General features: G+C 45.5%; 1 protein-coding gene and 1 non-coding gene across 2 annotated transcripts in view; both read right to left on the bottom strand.

Moving 5' to 3' along the window:
* The window catches only part of ENTPD4 (ectonucleoside triphosphate diphosphohydrolase 4), a 28,943-nt gene extending 20,318 nt beyond the window's left edge, over positions 1-8,625 (bottom strand). Inside the window, exons 1-3 of the mRNA XM_015407566.1 lie at positions 8,552-8,625; positions 7,094-7,188; positions 2,072-2,200 (exon numbers count right to left, since the gene is read on the bottom strand). Coding sequence (XP_015263052.1) covers positions 2,072-2,079 — 8 coding nt within the window. The 5' untranslated portion in view covers positions 2,080-2,200; positions 7,094-7,188; positions 8,552-8,625. The remainder of the gene's footprint in view (positions 1-2,071; positions 2,201-7,093; positions 7,189-8,551) is intronic.
* Positions 8,626-10,933: 2,308 nt separating this feature from the next.
* TRNAC-GCA lies at positions 10,934-11,005 on the bottom strand. Its single transcript has one exon. It is a non-coding gene; the product is annotated as a tRNA-Cys (tRNA).
* Between the last annotated feature and the right edge of the window lie 7,829 nt (positions 11,006-18,834).

The following is an 18,834-nucleotide window of genomic DNA, read 5'->3' as shown; positions in this document are numbered from 1 at the left end:
AACACTGGTATTTTTTTCTTTGCTTATGTGTAATTATATATTTTAATAGCCAAATGTGTGGGCCCATCTGCAGATATCTACATCTATGGATCCGGATCACACTGACAGAAAGGAGATTCCTCTCCACACTTGGGGGGACCCCTCCCGAGGTTTGTGGAAAAATCTTAAAACTTTAAAAAATACATTGGGGGTGTGTGTCTAAATCCCCACCCCAGCTCAGTATTTGTCTGTGTAGCTGCAGAGTACATAGCAGATGCTGCAGCTCCCAGTGGCCCTACTGCTGCGACTCCAACAGTGGGGAGAAAGAAGACGGGGGCTTGTCTGAAAAGAAAGGGAAGTAGGGGAGATCGTTTGAGAAGGGGTCGGGGGGAGAAAGAGGGGGAGAGATGGACATACAAGGGGTGAGGGGAGAAGGCGAGTGAGAGAAGATTGCCAGAGAAGCTGGGGTGAGGGGAGAAAGAGGATGGGAAGACTGACAGAAGGGGTGGGGTCAGAAATAGAGAGGGGGAACATTGACAGAGAAGGAGGAAGAGGAAAGGGAGCAATGGTGAGGGGACACCTGCTCCCCGCAAGTTCCTTGCGGGTTCCGACTTGTCAATATATCTAATTCTCAACATGGCCGCACCTATGAACACTTAAATCCAGAGACAAGCAAGACAAGGCTTTCTATAAACCTGAGAAAAGTTCCAGCTTTGTAGAAAAACCTGAAACTTAAAAAAAAAATGGGGGGGGGTTTTAAACTCCTTTCCAATAATAAAAGCAGCACACTAAGAAACAAATTCCCCTCTTAGTGGTTGTTGCTAGGCAACCACAACTGTATTGCCAGCCGTCAAGCCTTTATTTTTGCTGGTAAAAGGCAGGGGGAAGGGCAGGGCCCTTTCCAGGGCTATTCTGGCCTTTGAGGGAAGACTCATTCAGGTCAGACCCACCACTGGCTACTCGGTACCATCCAACTTGAATAATTCATGCAGGTCCAGCTGCTTGCTATTGTTCAACAGCAGCCACCCCATGAAAGCCAGTGTGGCATAAAACCAGACAAATTTTTGACAATTCCCAGAGTGGCTTGATGTCACTTCTGGATTTCCCCTGGAAGTGATGTAATGCCACTTGGCCAACAGTGATTTTTTTGTTTAGCATAGGGTGCCGGCAGGAGTTCTCCCACCATAGTGGAAGACCCGGCAACCCTAGGTACAGGGGAAAATAAGGTTCCCCCCATCAGATCTTGCAGGTTCCCCACTGCGTAACCTGGCCTGGCACCAAACAGAGTTTTCCCATTGAGAGACTGCCAGGCAAAGCTGAAGTCAGGGGGCAAATAAAGGCAGGTAGGCTGGTAGGTAGGTAGGAGAGAAGGAAGCAGGAAAAGAGAAGAGGCTATACAGGAAAGAGGGAAGAGAAATAGCGTACCGGGGGGGGGGGAGATGTGCCCTGCAAGCCTTTGTGTGTCCCCCACGTGCATGTGTGTGTGTATATATACATATACACACATACATATAAATTGGCCATAGGCAAACTGCTATCTTCAGTCCCCTGTCTGCAATATAATTACCTCCACACTGTTTATAGGTTATTGAGATTATAAGTGAAATACTATATAAATGCCTTTATGATTACTGTAATTATTAACTATGCACCAATACCACTTATCTGAACTACATCCAAAACCACTATTAATACTGTCATTGAAAACTATTTTTCACAATAAAATCAGATCTGTTCTGCTAACGATAACTCTTTCCTTCCACTGACAGAAGAGGCCCTGTGGGATCAAATCCAACTGTATTGTGAAACATGTCACTGAACAGAAGTTATGCAATTTCAACGCCTTCTGTATTTATTCATAGTAATTTACTTCTGTGTACCTCAGCACTCTGTTATAAAGCAATTTATAGCTGTTAACTTATCAACAACATGAACCACTGATCTTCCCATTTACGCAAGTATTGATAAGGGCAACAAAGAAAGTGTCTGTTTGGCTACTGAGATTTAAAGTCAAGCAGACTTTAAAAGGTTGTTTGATCCTCATCAAATTATTGGGTTATTGCTTTAATCTAGTCAGTATTCAGATACTCACCTACCCATTTTGGGACAGTTTCATTGGGACAAACAGGATGTGGAATGAGTTCGTCTTCTAATATCAGCCGGATGTCACAGATTCATAAGGCACAAGCATCATCCCCAGAATCATTGGTACAAACAGGACCTGGAAAGAAAAGATTTCATGGATATTAAGTGGTAGCATTCTTACTAAGTGCAGAGAAAAGGAACTAATGTTAAGATGTGAACAAATAATTGACAATGCACACTTTTGGTGTTCCACTTTCTTCCAAAGAACAGGGAGGGGGTGTACATTGAATCCTAGTTTACCCTCACAACAACCCTGTGGAGTAGGCTAGATTGAGAAAAGCAGCTGGCTGAAGGCCTCTCACATCTAAGTGCAACAACACTGTCCATCCAAGCACTTTTACCATTCCATTGCCCTAAGGCGCTCAAGGAGGCATAGATTGTTCTCCTCTCCTATTTCATCTTTACAACAGCCCTATGAAGTTAAGTTAGAGAGGGAGTGTAACTGGCCCAGGGTGACCCAATGAGCTTTGCACCTAGGCAAGGATTTAAACCCAGGTGTCCTAGTTTAATACTAACCCAGTGGTCCTTAACCTTTAATCTACTACTGCCCCCCAAACACACAACATTTAATGCTCCCCCATTTTTATTAAAAGATTTATATACCACATTTCTACCAACTATAGTGATTCAAAGTGGCTGACGAAAACCTGAACCACAGGAACAGATTATTAAAATCAAGAAAAAGAACACCTCAGCTAAATATCCGTCGAAACAATACCTCATTTAAGGAATTAACTGGAAATGCCTGCCTCAAAATGGCAGCCTTACATTTCTTATGGAGAGTGGACAACATAGAGGGTCTCTGCACTCATCCTTGGGGAGAGCACTGCATAATGCTGGAGCTGCCACCAAAAAACAGTGGGCCCGTGCAGAAGCCAAAGCACAGATCAAAGGGAGAGCTCAACAAGGAGACGGCACTGGGAGGACATGAGGTGGTGAACAGACTCATAACAAGTAAAAAAAACACATGGAAGTTCAAAACAGCACAATTGACAAGGCAAGTTTATTGTGCAGGTATATTATGATATATGCATAGGATACACTCAATGACCCTTGTTCCTGATAGCCATCTGCCGACTCTTTACTGTTAGATTTGGTTCCTATTTGCTGCATGCCAGGTTTTTAAGAGCCTGCAGAAGAAATCTATGATGTGGAATTATATGAGAACTCTCCTCTGCTTGCTGCTGAAAGCCACTGTAAGTGGGGAGAAGGGGCTGCCTAAACCGCAAATGCCTTCCAAGATTTGTATATGGCCCTTGTTAAGAATCAGTGCTCTAGCCTCTATACAACATTGGCTCTCTTGCTGCTGCTACACTGGATTGGTTCTCCAATGTGCACCTCAACAGGGTATACTAATACGCAGTATATCAGTGGTACTCACTCTGTGGCTCATGGGCAGCCACATTTGTAATTATCATCAACCACAAGAGTGGCATTTACTTCCATCCCTGCAATAAGTCTTGCATCTTGGAGAGGCTCACAGCTTACCTATTTCTCTGGTGGCCATTTCAAACTGGGAACCAACTGCCAACCAGAAGTCTTGTTCACTATTCTGAACCGTGGGGCAGGTGCCACATTGGCTCCCAAGGACCTGAGTATCATTGCAATATATATATATTCCAAGGTAGCCAGTTCATACTTGAAGCAAGCGGATTCACACTGTAGTCACAAACAGATACAGTCCAGTTCCAGTGGCACGTTGATTCTGGAGTGAGTAGCAAAAATGCCGAATATTTATATGTAACTGGCAAAGCACACAGCTCATTTTAAATAACACTTCACATTTTATGCTGGGCTTTATGCAAGGAGAACTGGATTGCACAAAGGGATTTCTTCTTAAGTGAAAAACTGTGTTACTAAAATTTTGTCAAAACAGCTTGAGATAATGAAGGCAAAAACATTGTACTGCATCAGTGTACTATCCATGCCTGAATGGCATGTCCCTATCCCTGAAGAGATGTTCAATAAGAAAGCATAGATTGGGGTGTCAAAAATGCGGCCCGGGGGCCGGATCAGGCCCCTGGAGGGCTTCTATCAGGCCGACAGTTCTGCTGCTGCTGCATCATTGTAGGTTTGCAGCTTAGATACAAACCTGAACAGCATACTCAAGATTGCAACAGCACAGACATTTTGATGCAATATTTCAGAGCATTATCAGACACTGTTAAATAAGCAAAATATTGCAAGAGTGCTAATGTTTTAAACATGTTTTTATTTTAAGCAAAAAAAACCCTTTGTGTCCTTTATAAAGTTTATATCTCCACTACCTGGCATTATATTTTATGACACACATGGCCCGGCCCAACAAGGTCTCATTTATGTCAGATCCAGCCCTCATAACAAATGAGATCGACACCCCTGGCATAGATAATTGTTTCATATTTGGCTGTGTGTTGCAAATTATGCCAGAAGGGGGCAGCACTTTAACAGTAATAAGCAACTCACACCACAAGAGGGCAGCACTTTAAAAGTAACAAGCAACTTCAACAGGTGCTTGACAATAGAACAAAGTTTAAGTGGCACCTTTAAGACCAACACAATGTTACTAAGACATCCCCAACATGTTTTGTGTTATTCTTTTCATATCCATGCACAATACCAGAGGGAAATGAGCCCTTGACTTTGACAGAAGCAGCTTATGTCACTGGAACTGGCCTGTTTAAAACAATATAATACCCACCAGCTTAGAAGTGTAAAATTTCTAAAAGTTTTGAACCACAGGGAAAAACTTGTCCAGGCTTTGTATATGCAACACTAACTTTCATATCAAACCTAAACCTATTTTGCTAGTTTTACAACATAAAATGCACAAACCATAAAATAGCATATAAAATAGCATATTATGGGATTTAAAAGTACAGTTGTCTTAGTTTTCTACAAGCAAAATTGCAAATTTACCCCATAATAAAGTGAGAGAAAGCTACAGTCTGCTGGGGGGGGGGGGTGTTTCACGGGAGTTTTTTCAGTGCTCCCCAAAATTTCCACTGGAAAAAAAGTACTTAACAGTTTTTCATGCTGTATATTGTGAGCAAATAAAACTTCGTCTTTAAAAGCACTTCACTCATTTCACTTTTTTTTCAGTGCTCCCTAAATTGTCTTGATTACCCAATTTTTCTAATGGAAAAATGAATGCTATACAGTAAGCAAAACCTTGTCTTTAAAAGCATTTCACTCATTCCAAAGAAAAAAAACTAAATCCTAGTAATTTTTTCAGTGCTCCTCCAAATTTCCCAATTTTTTCACTGCAGAAAAATTGAAAGACAAAAAAAAATTATCTTTCCTCGGTGCTTAAAAACCTTGCTTGAAAAAGCATTTCATTAATTCATTTATACATTTTTTTCAATGCCCTCATTTTTCAGTGTTCCCACTGCTGGGGACAAATAAAAAAACATCCGTGGAAAAAAATGAAAGAAAAAAGTTTCAGGCCTTCCCATCTCTACATTAGCTGTCTTGGAGTGCATGTTGCAGAACAGCCTATTCTTTAAAAGTCACACTGGAGAAACAGTGTGTTGTTCAACATAGTACAGTTGAACTTAACCTGGAAGATGCTGATTCAGTCAGTTTCTCTCAGCCTACCTTACCTTCACAGGACTGTTGTGAATAAACATTTCTAAAAGCCCAGTTCCCGACAACACACCCCATTCTTGTGTGATCAAAAAACTCAACCTTACCACAGACAGTAGGAGCAGGTATACCTCTATCCTGGAATATTTCACTTTGCTTTTTCATTTACTTCATTTATATTTTGCCTTTCTCCCCAGTGGGGAACCAAAGTAGCTTACATCATTATCCTCTGCTCCGTTTTATCCTCACAATAACCCTATGGAGTAAGCCAGACTGGGAATGTGTGACTAGCCTAGAGATGTAAAATTTCCGGAAATTTTGAAGCTTGGAAAAAACCCCAGTTTTTTTCGGGGGGAAACGGAAATTTCCGGAAAAATTGAAAAAAATGCTACATTAGCATTTCTTTTGTCTTTTCTAGATTGAAAGTCATTCTGTTACTTTAGGAACAGAAAATATGACTATGGACATTTTTACTTGGCATGAAATTATCACAATTATCATATTAAAAATATAGTGTATCCAAACAATTATTACAAACAGAATACCCACCCACATGCAAAAACAAAACTGAAACCTTTTTCTTTTCTTCTGACAATAGCACCTCCTAAAGGAAGAAATGCATCTTGTTCTTGCATTGGAGAGTTCAGTTTGTAACCTAGGACTTGCTTGTCCTCAGTGCACAGAATTTAGATCAATCTGATACCATATATATATATACATATTAGAAATGATTTGGAAAATATTTGAACACTTTGTCTTAAAATTTTTTAGTCATCATGTTAAAATAAAACGTTCCATAATCAATTTTTTTTCTTTTCTTTTTTCAATTTTTCAAATTTTTCAGAAAAAAACAAAAAAGGCTTCAGGAAAAAAACGGAAAAAAATTGTTTCCCCCCCAATATTTCCGTTTTTCGGGCCTTCAGATCTCTAGACTAGCCCAAGGTCACCCAGTGCGCTTCTGTGGCAGAGTGGGGATTCAAACCTGAGTTCCAGATCCTAGTCCAACCACTCTAACCACTACAAAGCATGGCACAAGTGGACACTGTTGTATGTTTGAAATCTGCCTCAACACTTAACTCTAGGTTGTTCAGACCTCACTGACGGATCTCACAGGAGGAAGGTACCTTGCTATACAAAAGCCATATTTTCATATAGTCCCCTCATAGTGCAGGCATTCTGCTAGTAACTAACCAAAGCAGCTACAATCAAACACAGAAAACTTAATGAACTTGGATGTATTCATAAAGACTGCCTTATCTGAATTAATACTGAATACTTTACCCACACAGAACTTGCAGTTTGATATGCTCTGGGAATTTAGGGATTTTGTCTATAAAACTTTTGAGCACCTGCTGGAGCTTGTGGCCCAAATTAGACAAGCAACACATAAACAGTGATCACTTACCACTGAAATGTAGTGACTTCTGGGTGGAATACAGGAGCTGTTCAACACACACTGCATTCCTGAACAGTTCCAAAGGAAACCATATTATGTATGAACTAAACAGAAAACATACGATGGAAGAAAACAGTTAGCTAAAATGGGATATGATGAACATTAACAAGTGGCATGGCCTTGTTCTCACCAGACTCAACTGCAGATGAAGAATTCACATGGTTGAATGCTCTTTCATACCATCCCCCTCTCCATTTCTTGTATAGAAAACCAGATATCAGTGAGAAACTCTAGCTTAGCTTTCTCCCTGATCTACTAGTTCTCTATATAGAGAAAACTTTTTTTGTATCGAGAAACATTCAACCATGTTAGCCATCTACCTGCAAGAGTGGTGCAATCCCAACAAAGGTACATTACCTCAATCAGAATTGGGCCACAGTCTCAGGTATTTCCCAGCTCATCTACCCAAGATTCTTTTATGTAGCAGGAACTCAATACTACCATAATGGAAGTAGATTGTATAATACAAATGTAGATTTTCATATGCCACAAACCATTACTTTCACTACAGTAATTCCAAAACAGATCCTTATATATTAAACCTATATGCGACCATTGACATACTAATTCTTCAGTCTTCTAACTATACTAATGAGAACAGAAAAACAAAATATCTCAATGTAAGCAATAAATCTATGTATATTTTATCTCTCACAAGCATAAGGGTTTTAAACAGCAAGTTATTAATCACTTGACAGGGCAATTCTAAAAGCCCAGCACCATGCTGTGCCATGATGTCAGTTTTAGTATATTGGAAACACTGGCTCAGGAATGATGTATAGAACCGCTCCTTTTCCTGTTTCATATCTGAAGATGAGGAAACAAATTGTTGTGGAGGGAAACAGAACCTTGAATAATTATACAACCCCTATGTGTTTCACATGCAGCTTCCTCATGGGGAATCTTTCAGATTCTTTTTAGTTCCGTTCCGGTACATACACTAGAGCTGCTCCTTCTCCTAGTCCATATCTGACCGAAGGCACGTGTAAGTTTGCCACTACAGCCTACTCACAAAGCCAGATCGAATCCCCTCCACCAAGGAGGCCAATATAACCATTGTTTAACGGGTGCAGATGAACCTGCCATTAAAAGGAGAAGTTGCGGGAGCTGGTGCAAGGGCAAAGAGGCTTCAAGCGCAGGATGCTCCTGCGGCGGCGACGACAGCGGGCACCGTTTGCCTCACACAGTCACGTCTTTATCAAGAGCCTCTGACGGGGGGAGGCCGGGGTCGGCGCCCCTGAGACGGGCCAGGCCTTCAAGCGCAGAGCCAGCAAGTGGCCCCTTTCGCCTCAGAAAGACCCTCCCCCCACACGCCGCGAGCTCGGATCTACCCAGCTTCCCCAAAGGCACCTCGACGCCCAAGAATCAGGGCAAGTGTACCCCCCCCCCCCCCCCTTTTTTTTTTACCCGTTTCTCTCCTGCTTCGCCAGGTCACATACCGGCCGGGTGCAAAGCGACACCTCAGCCATCCCCTGCTTCCGGGTCCCGGGCCGGCGCGCGCCGGAGATGACGCAAGCCGAGGATCCCGTGCAGGTCTCGCTGGAGGACCAGGGGGAGGGAAGCCGAGTGGACCGTGCAGACGGAGAGGGCTTTTTTTCCGCTTTTGCTGTGCTTTGTTAGGCATAAGGGGAAGAGCTCATGCTTGAGCATAGAGATGGTTAAAAAAACACCCAAACACGCTTATGAATGTTTCCGGACTAATGCTGATTTCCCCTTTCCCATGCTAACAACGTGAAAGGAGGGTGGAAAGGGGATAGAGCGGCTGCAGGGGTAAATGGGTCTTTTCAATCTTTAGCAGAAGTCCATCTCGTTCCTCTTTTGTGTCTTTGTGCTATTTCCTGTCTTAACAATTCTAGACGTTGGCTCCAGGGAGGATTGAGAGGTGGATCCTTCTTCATAAAGATTTTCATAAAGCTCATAGGAGTAGAGGGGCAATAGAGAACGATGAAGGACAGTGGCTTGACATGAGAGTCAGTGGAGTGTACAGCTGGGTATGATGGCAGAGACACACTGAAGAGAGATGTGGGTTGGCTAGGATGAGCAGCAGCAGGACTCACCTAGTGCAAAACTCTTGGAAGTTTAAGTGGACAGGAGGGGATGAAAGGGAACGCAGAACTGGTGTGAGAAGCAGTGAAGTGCATATGGCATCACCGGATCTGGACATTTATACAAGGAGCAGCAAAGCACCATTACTGCAGAGCAATCACTGGTTGGCCATGAGGAGCTGCAGTAGCAGAACATGCAGAGGACAGCAGTGGGTGAGCTTGGCTGTGCTCGAGGGGGCAGTAGAACACAGTCGTACTTGAGAGCAGGGGATCACTGGAGTTTGGGTTGGAAGCTTGGAACACAAGTGAACCTGGAAAAAGCAGCCTAATAAAGTAGAACCAACATACTGTATTCATATACTGCAAATAGGGTGGCCCCAAAAAGATGATCACAGATCACCAGATAACGTTGAATCAGCAGCCCCTGTCACTCTCTGCTTCAGCCATGCCCACCTTTTCCCTAACTGCGGGATTCAAAATTTGCTTTCAAGCATGGTTTTATCTCTACAGTTGTAAGTTGACTCTTACTTAACATTCAAACAAACTTCCAGAATACAATTAGAGATGTTTTTCAAAATTATTATTTATTATTTTATTTACACATTTCTGCCCTCAGAAAGGCCACCAAGGTGGTTTACAATTTAAAACATACATGATAAAAAATAACATCTTAAAAACATTAAAATCACCCCCTACACACATTATTAACACAAATACATAACGGTTAACGTATGTTCAAAGACATAAAAACAACAATTAAAACTTTGCTCAGGAAGGAGAATCACGGAGGGAATGCCAAATGAAACAAAGTCTTCACCTCTGGCAGAAGATGACAACAGAAGGGGATTGACAGGCCTCCCTGGGGACAGAGTTCCAGAGCTTTGGTCAGGCAGTTTCTTAAGGGAGCAGGCAGATCTCCAGGTATATTGGTCCCAAACCATATAGGGCTTTGGAGACTAGCACCTTGAATTGTGCCCAGAGACAAAATTGTGAGCCAGTACAGATGGACCATTCTATGACCCACTCCAGTCAACATCCTGGCTGCAGCATTCAGTGCCTATTAATGTTTCTGAATGCTTTACAGAGGTAGCCCAACATAAGAGCCCATTAGAGTAATCTAGATGTAACTAGGGCATGCACAACAGTGGCCAGATCTTTTCCACTCAGGAAAGGCTGCAGTTGCCTAACCAACTGAAGCCGGTAAAGGGCACTCCTGGTCACAACTGCCATCTGTTTATCTGGGTACATCTGTCAAAGACTTCAAATGCTTCAGCTAGTGCAGAACATGGAAATTCATAAGAAGCATCTTATTCCAGTGCTGTGCCTCAGCCCACTGGCTTACTATAAACTGAAGAAGAGTTGGATTTATACCCTGTCCTTCACTCGGAGTCTCAGAGTGGTTTACAGTCCCCTTTCTCTCCCCACAACAGACACCCTGTGAAGTAGGTGGGGCTGAGAGTTCAGAGAGAACTGTGACTGACCCAAGGTCACCTAGCTGGCTGCATGTGGAGGAGTGGGGAATCAAACCCTTCCAGTACTGTTCAGTGCTAGATTTTAATTAACTAATGCCTTTCTCACTGAGACCCAAAGCAGAAGACTTACGAGAGCAGTATGAGAAAATTTTGATATTGCCACTTACAGACAGGTTAACACGTAGTGTACATGTTCTCCTTGTGAGAGGCAAGGATAAAAATACAAATAAAAGGGGGGGATTTAAAAAAAAAATATTGAAAGAAAGAAAATGAGGGGGCACCTGGACTTGAACCAGAGACCTCTTGATCTGCAGTCAAATGCTCTACCACTGAGCTATACCCCCATCTGAGTATGAAACAAACACCAGTAACACTAGTTCTGACTTCTTGTTCTGTCATATGTTTGCCTAACCTCTGCATATAGTAATAAGTGTATTGACTGACAAGTTCATCACCTTTCTTGTCACACCAAGAAGATATAATTATACTTCTTTTTTAAATAGGCAAGTGCTTTGTTTAATGAAGGCCTTCAGCCTTTAGGAAGGTGGCTGGGAACATAATGTGATAACGCCACAGTTCTTCCCCCTGTATGATGTGGGGGCAGTTTTGCCCATAGCCTACTGAACTCAGAAGTGGCATCATGTCGGAGAAGCAGTCATGTGTAAACCTGACTCTGCCCACCCTCCAGTTCCCAGCCACAAAGCCTTGCTTTCTGTGATGAACAGTTCTTCCCCCTCTCTATGATGTTGGGGGCAGTTCTACCCATAGCCTAATGAGCTCAGAAGTGGCATCGTGTGGGAAAAGCAGCCATATGTAAACCTGGTTCTACCCACCCTCCAGTTCCCATCCACAAATCTTTACTTTCCGTGACATGAGTTGGTCACCCAAACGATGTGTGGGCCAAAATTTAAAAAAGAGGAAAGTGATCGAGGTGGCATGAATTTGTGGAGGTGTAGTTAGTGTGTAGTTAATGCTTGGCTTTAGTGACTGAATGGGGAGGAACCAGGTGCAGTACAAACTATTATAGCCCAGCAAAAAGTGCCAGTTTGTTCTAGAAAGTTTTATAACCTTTCCAGTAAGAGGCAATGTGAGAGTATAGCTCAGTGGTAGAGGATCTGACTGCAGATCAAGAGGTCACCAGATTAAGTTCAGGTACCCCCTGATTTAGAGGAGGGGCTGTGGCTCAGTGGTAGAGAATCTGCTTGGTATGCAGAAGGTCCCAGATTCAATCCCCAGCATCACAGTTAAAAGGATCATGTAGAAGGTGATGTGAAAGACATCTGCTGAAATCCTGGAGAACTACAGCCAGACTGAGGCTGTGGTCACACGGAGCATTAGGCACGCTAGAGAGACGGAAGACAGGCGGATTTTCCGGGCGCGATCTCACCGCCACATCTGGGAAGCGTAGAGCTCCCGTGGCGAACCTGAGGCTTCCCGCTGAAGACGCGTGGTTAAAAACTAGTACCTCGGAGGTACTAGTTTCCGGTAACTGCGGGGCAAGGGTGGGCGTCTGATCACGTTTCCGGTGGTACTTCCGGCGCCCGCCCATGCCCCCTCGTATAAAGGTGTTTTTTTTTAAACTGTCCATGGGATGCGCACAAGCACCCAACGGGGTATGCGCACACTTTGGTGTCCGGAAAACAAAACACCCGTTTGCCACGCCGCTTCTTTGCCGCGGCGCAGGATTGTGGTGTGCTCGGCACCTCCCCCCTTCCACGGGACCTCCACGGTACATCTGCTGGCGCAACCGCATGTTATTTTGCCCTGGGGCAAACAGCCACGCCTCCCCCCCACGATATCCGGCCCGTGTGACCGGGGCCTGAGTAGACAAAACTGGGTCAATGGTTTAATTCAGTATAAGGCAGCTTGACGTACATGTGTGTGACCAATGGTCTGCTTTGGTGGGTAACAAAACAGTTTAGAGAAAGCTCTGCTTTGCAGCGCTAGTAGCTTACCATCCAGGACAACAGTATGCAAATATAAAGACTTTTGGTTCTCTCCACACTGGTTCCTGATATGCAAGTAATTTTGGCTCCATGGAAACACTGCCAGGTTCACCAATTACAGAATAAAAAATAAGGGTGGCCTTTTATGTACATTTGTACCAAACATCTATTAATAATCCCTGCAATAACACTTCTGTAAATTAGGCCACAGTGATTATGATCAATATAATTAAATAGAAGGATTTAAAAATGATGCTTGGCTGAGGCCACCCAGGAAATGAAGGGCTGGGGGCCAAACTGCAGGTGATGCTGGAATTCCATGACTGGAACTCCAGGAGTATTTGGACCTAAGAAGCAACTGAGGTGCCACCTAATCTGGATGGTGGCCCCAGTGCTGGGGAAAGGGAAGTTTAATTCTTCCCCCTTTCCCTTATCAAAAATGTGACTGCCCTGCTCTTTTGAGCCCCCCAACCTTCCCATACCCAGAAAAGGTTTAATGCCGAGGCGACAGCATGGAGCTCACTAAACTGCAAGCACATGACATCACAGTCATGTCACATGTCATAGTCACAGTCACACTGGTCACATGACAGGAAAAAAGCAAGCCAAAGTGTCATGGCCGGGATGGTGAACAGTAAACCAAGAGAGCTGGGGACACGAAGTGCAAGTATAGCACCAGGGGACTGAGCAAAGGATTAGAGCCATGGAAGAGACCTGACCACCACTGAGTGACGTGGCCTCTCTGTCCTTCTGGTCCTCTCAGTTGGCATGCGAAGGAAGGAAGGAAGTGCGGCATTTGTGTGCATCTGCACTAGAAGCAGAGCATCCCCCAAAGTGGAAAAAATAGTGATAGCTTTGCAAGGCTCCCAACCAAATAGGGAAGCTTTGCAATTTGCGAGTCCCATGGGCTGAAGGCCACCCTCCGAGGCTCAGGCAGCAGCTAGCTTGGCGGTGGCCCCATTAAGGGAGTGGGCCCCAGGATTCAAACCTGGGTCTCCCAGATCCTAGACCGACACTCTAACCAGTCTACGTTGACTCTCCATTGAGCACATGGAAGTGGTAGGGAGGGAGGCTAATGCCCTTCTTGTGTCACGGTCCTGTTCTGGCCCTTGTGTCATGGCCCAGTGCTATTTAAAGTTTCAAAGCAAGCAGGAGTTCCATGAATGAACTCCTATTGCTCATGTCTAGCTTGGCCGTAGTACGTATGAAGACACTACTTTTACAGAAGAGGACCAGAGCTGAAAAGCTGACTTTTTGGTTCCCCCCAATCCCATATCTTTTGGCAGGGGACAGCATGATGCTATCAAGCTATGCACATACATAAGTGACATCAAGTTTCAACCAACCTATGGCAACCATAGCAATGGGCTTTCATGTGAAAAGCAGTGGTGGTTTGCCATTGCTTTCCTCTGCAGAGTCTTTCTTCATGGTCTCCCAAGTATTGACCCTGCCTAGCTTCTGCGATCTGTCAAGATCTGGCTATACTATACCTTCTCTCCCACTATCAAGCTAGCATTATGAAAAAGAATTCTATCTTTTTGAAACTACTGCCTATGTATGAGAAATCCATAAGTGTTCTTCTGGAACCCAGAAATGAAATTATAACCCCACAGCTACTTAGAAATTTATTTATTTTATATTTATAATTTAAAATTTATACACTGCTCTTCTCTTTGTACACAGAGCACAGGGCAGAGAACAACAGTAAAAGAAACGTACATTAAAAACAATTCTGACGATTCAATAAATAACTAAAATAACTAAATAAATAATATACATCTAAGCCGAGCAACAGGAAATGAGATTTGTGGACATGAATTGACCTGTGCAAGAGACATTTGCTGAAGTGTTGCAGTGGGCTTAAAGGTACTGGGATGTCATGTTTAGAGACTCTGAAGGAAAAACAGTGGAAGGTCATTGTGTCGACCTCTTGCCCAGTGAAGGTAGAAATGCAGCTGAATACACAGATCCTTGGCAGTCATTCAAAAGCAGAAGAACAGAAATAATTAAAATGACAGGATCATACAAGGCAGGATACCCAGGAAATTTCAACTGCATGGGAACTGTTGTTGTTTAAGTGCTTTTACATATGCTTTTAAGGATGCTTAAGAGCATAAGGATGCCTCCCCAGGGTGCCTGTTTTCCAGTGTCCCCTCAGCCACACATGTTGAAAATACCACTTTAAAACCCCCATGCAACATTTTTAACCTCCTATGCAGATTGCTGGATCTGAAGGCTTGAGGATGTATCAGATAATTTATTTTATTTGCTTCATTTATATCCCACTTTTCTCCCCAATGGGGACTTGAATGGGCTTACATCATTCTTCTCTCCTGTTTTATCCTCACAACAACCCTGCAAGGTAGCTTAGGCTCAGAGAGTGTGATGAATGTCAGTTCACATTGAGCTTATCTCCTATATACAAGGAGTCCCAGTTTGTCCTGGCCTACACACGTGCACAATACATGTGCTTGAAGATGTTGAACTATCTGTATACTTGAACAGCCCTCAGCTAGACAACAAGTTTGAGAGCAGGACTGAGGTGGTTTCCCAAGGAAAAGCCTAGCGTGCCCATCACGAATGGCTGCAATAAGGATTATTCCCTTTCCAGCACTGCATCCCCAGTCCAGGTTCCTAACCCCTGTCTTATCATTGTTGTTACTGTTATTAATTTCATTTAATACTTTACCATACGGTGCCATATTTTTAAAATGCCTGACAAAAAACATTTGTGCCTTTTTTTTCTCCTAAGCTTTTGGAAATGTTGCCTCCATTGCTTTATTCTATCTCTCTGTCTATCTATTACTGCTCATACAGCTATAGTCTTAAGCAGAAAATAAAACAGGTTGATTTCCATTCTCTACCATTTTAGCAGCAGCAACAACAGCCCACTCTGCATAATGGGCAAAGAAAGGTAAAAGACTAGCTAACCACCTTGGTACAAACTTGCACACCTGGCATTTGACCATCCATAGCAGCACTTCCCTATGCAAATAGTGACTGCCTTTCTGGAGTATCATGGGTGGTCTTGTTCTCAGGAAACCCACAGGGGGGTTGTCTGTTTGCTATAGGCTTGGGTTTCATACCCACCCCTAGAGACGTGCGGTGATGAATTAATCTGCTAGTGGGTACTGTGAGGCTGTGAAACAGATTCACAGACAGGCTGGTGATTGCCCTTGTGAGCACGCAGTGGACTCAAAGACAGGCAGGGGAAGATCTGAAGTCCTCTTATCAGCCATTTCGCATTTCATTATTCATTCCCATAGTTCTGTTTGTCAGTGCATTGTTGTATAAACGGGGAGATGGGCTCCAAACTCATAACTCCTTTCTAATCCTATAGCAGGAGTGCTGTTGTTCAAGACAGCTGCTAAAATGGTTAATGGGGTGTCAGTTCAAAAATAGGGTTGCCAAATAACCTTAGAAAACTAGACTGGTCCCACCACACAACCAGGATCAAGACTCCTAAGTGGACCAACAGACAGTTTGAGAAACTGAGTATTACATTACAACACCTCTGGAACATTACAGATCAGTAGAGGCAGCACTGCAATGTGGTCAGAGTTGCAGATTGATGTGGGGAGACCCAGGTTTGTATTCTCACTCTGCTGGCTGAGCGACCCTGGGCCAAATCTCCCCTTCTCTGCCTAACCTACCCCACAGGGTTGTTGTGAGGATGAAATGGAGACTCAGGGCAGGGTCCCCAGCTTCCCTGGCAGGAACACTATGTTAAGAAATCTCTCACAATTATGCAGCCATAGCAGGCAGGAGGGAAGGAGGCGAATACCTCCAGCGCCAGAGACTTGTAGAGGAAGAGTCAAACTTTGGGGACTCACCCGTGCACCAGAGGGCCAAGGCAGCAGGAGGCAAGAAGCCTGGGCGAGCTGGGCTCCTCCATGCCTGGCAGAAGATGAGGTGCAGAGGCGAGAGGTGGACAAGCAGAAGAGGCACTCAGCCAGCCGCACAAGCTGCATGCAAAGAAACTCCCGCCGCCCCAAGCTTCAGGGCTGCCTCGTTAAAGGAGTGCGGATGCCAGACTCGCAAATGAGAAAAAGCAAGCTCAGGGTTCGTGGATCGCATTTTGGGCTGTGGAAGAGGAACCGGCTCCATTCCTGTAATTCTCTCGAGTTCCTGTGCTTTTGGTTTTGCTTTTTGCCAATCCGCCTCCCAAGACTGCTCCAGGTGCTCTGGCCTGAGGGCTGCTGGGGGTGGGGCTCCAGTGCTCATTACTTGTGGAGCTGAGGATCAATGTCTTCAGCTGCTCCGCCACCTTCCCTTCCCTTGGTTTGCTGGGGGAGCACGAGCAAGCCGGCTGCTGGAGGGAAGGAGAGGCGGTTGAAACCACCTTCCCTTCCCTTGGCTTGCTCAGGATCCCCGGGGCTGCAGAGAGCCTGAGCAAGCCGGCTGCTGGAGGGATGTGTGAACCGAATGCACCACCGAAAATGGCCCATTCGGGCCCCTTTTAGGCTGCTGCGGGCCGATTCAGATTCTCTGATCTGATTCAGCCTCCCGCAGTTCGGCCCCATTATATCCTATGGACCATTGAAGTCAATGACGAAAACATAGGGTATATTCTGGGGGCTGAAGGAGAGGGGGTTTGAGGGAGAGGCTCCAAAATTGTAGGGTAGCTGCTAGAGCCTCTCCCCAAGATACCCACCATGTTTCAGGAACATTGAACCAGGGGGTCCAATTCTACGGGCCCCCAAACAGGTGGCCCCATACCCTCCATTGTTCTCTATGGTGGGAAAAGCCTCTCCTTCAAACCCCCTCCCCTCCAGCCCCCAGAATATACCCTATGTTTTCGCCATTGACTTCAATGGCCCATAGGATATAATGGGGCCGAAATTGACATTCGGCTAGCCCTTTTTCCGGCCCGGCGTTCTAGCGTGGAGCCTGAAAGGGGGGGGCGGCTCTGCAGGCCTTTTTTCAGGCCTGGCACTCCTAACCCTAACCCCGGGGCTCAGGAAGGCAAGGGACCATTTCACACACACACCCCCACGGGCATCACAGCTGCCGCTGAGAACAGTGGCGGTGGCCATAACTTTTTAAAGAGCCCCTATCGAGAGCTGGGGGAGCCAGAATGACCTCTCACGTGTGATGACATCACACGCGAGAGGTGGAATTTGCCCGTACGAGTCCAAGGCCACCACCCTGGGGCTCAGGGAGGCAGGAGAACATTTCGCCCCCGCCGTGGGCGTTGCAGCTGCTGCCGAGAACAGCGACGGTGGCCATAACTTTTTAAAGAGCCCCTAAGGAGAGCTGGGGGAGCCAGAATGACCTCTCGCGTCGGACATCATACGCGAGAGGTGGAATTTGCCCCTACGAGTCCAAGGCCACCACCCCGGGGCTCAGGGAGGCAGGAGAACTTTTCGCCCCACCCCGCCGGCATCGCACTGCCGAGAACAGCGACGGCGGCCATAACCGTTTAAAGAGCCCCTAAGGAGAGCTGGGGGAGCCAGAATGACCTCTCCCGTGTGATGTCCGCGCGGCAACGCAGCTCGGACATCACACGCGAGAGGTGGGAATTTGCCCCTATGAGTCCAAGGCCACCACCCCGGGGCTCAGTGAGGCGGGGGAACATTCCCCCCCCCACAGCGGTTGCAGCTGCTGTTGAAAGTGGCTGCGGCAGCCATAACTTTTTAAAGAGCTCCTAACGGGAGCTGGGGGAGCCAGAATGACTTCCCGCTTGTGATGTCCGAGTGGCAACGCAGCTCGGACATCACACGCGAGAGGTGGGAATTTGCCCCTATGAGTCCAAGGCCACCACCCTGGGACTCAGTGAGGTGGGCGAACATTCCCCCTCGCAGCGGTTGCAGCTGCTGCCGAAAGTGGCGGCGGCGGCCATAACTTTTTAAAGAGCTCCTAACTAGAGCTGGGGGGGCCAGAACGACCTCTCGCATGTGATTTCCGAGCGGTGCCGAGGGAATGTGGTAGGCTGGAGCCAATCAAGGACAGAGGCCAGCTGCGGCAGCGTGCGCTGTCGTGCACTGAGGGACCATCCCCGGAAGGAGTCGCTGCGGTCGAAGAAGATCTGCGCCGAGACATCGTCACCCGGGACTAAGAACTTCCGCAGAAACAACAACCAAGGCCCTGCCACGGGTGCCTGATAGGTAGTCATTTCCCCTCAATGTGTGGCCCTAGTGAGGTAGTGTAAATAAAATTGTACTGTGTAATTTGCCCCTATGAGTCCAAGGCCACCACCCTGGGGCTCAGGGAGGTGGGGGAACGTC

Source organism: Gekko japonicus, unplaced genomic scaffold, assembly GCF_001447785.1.
Source record: "Gekko japonicus isolate JY-2015 unplaced genomic scaffold, Gekko_japonicus_V1.1 scaffold1154, whole genome shotgun sequence".
NCBI lineage: Eukaryota > Metazoa > Chordata > Lepidosauria > Squamata > Gekkonidae > Gekko > Gekko japonicus.
Note: the sequence above shows the minus strand (reverse complement) of the source record. Positions and strands in the feature narration are given on the sequence as shown.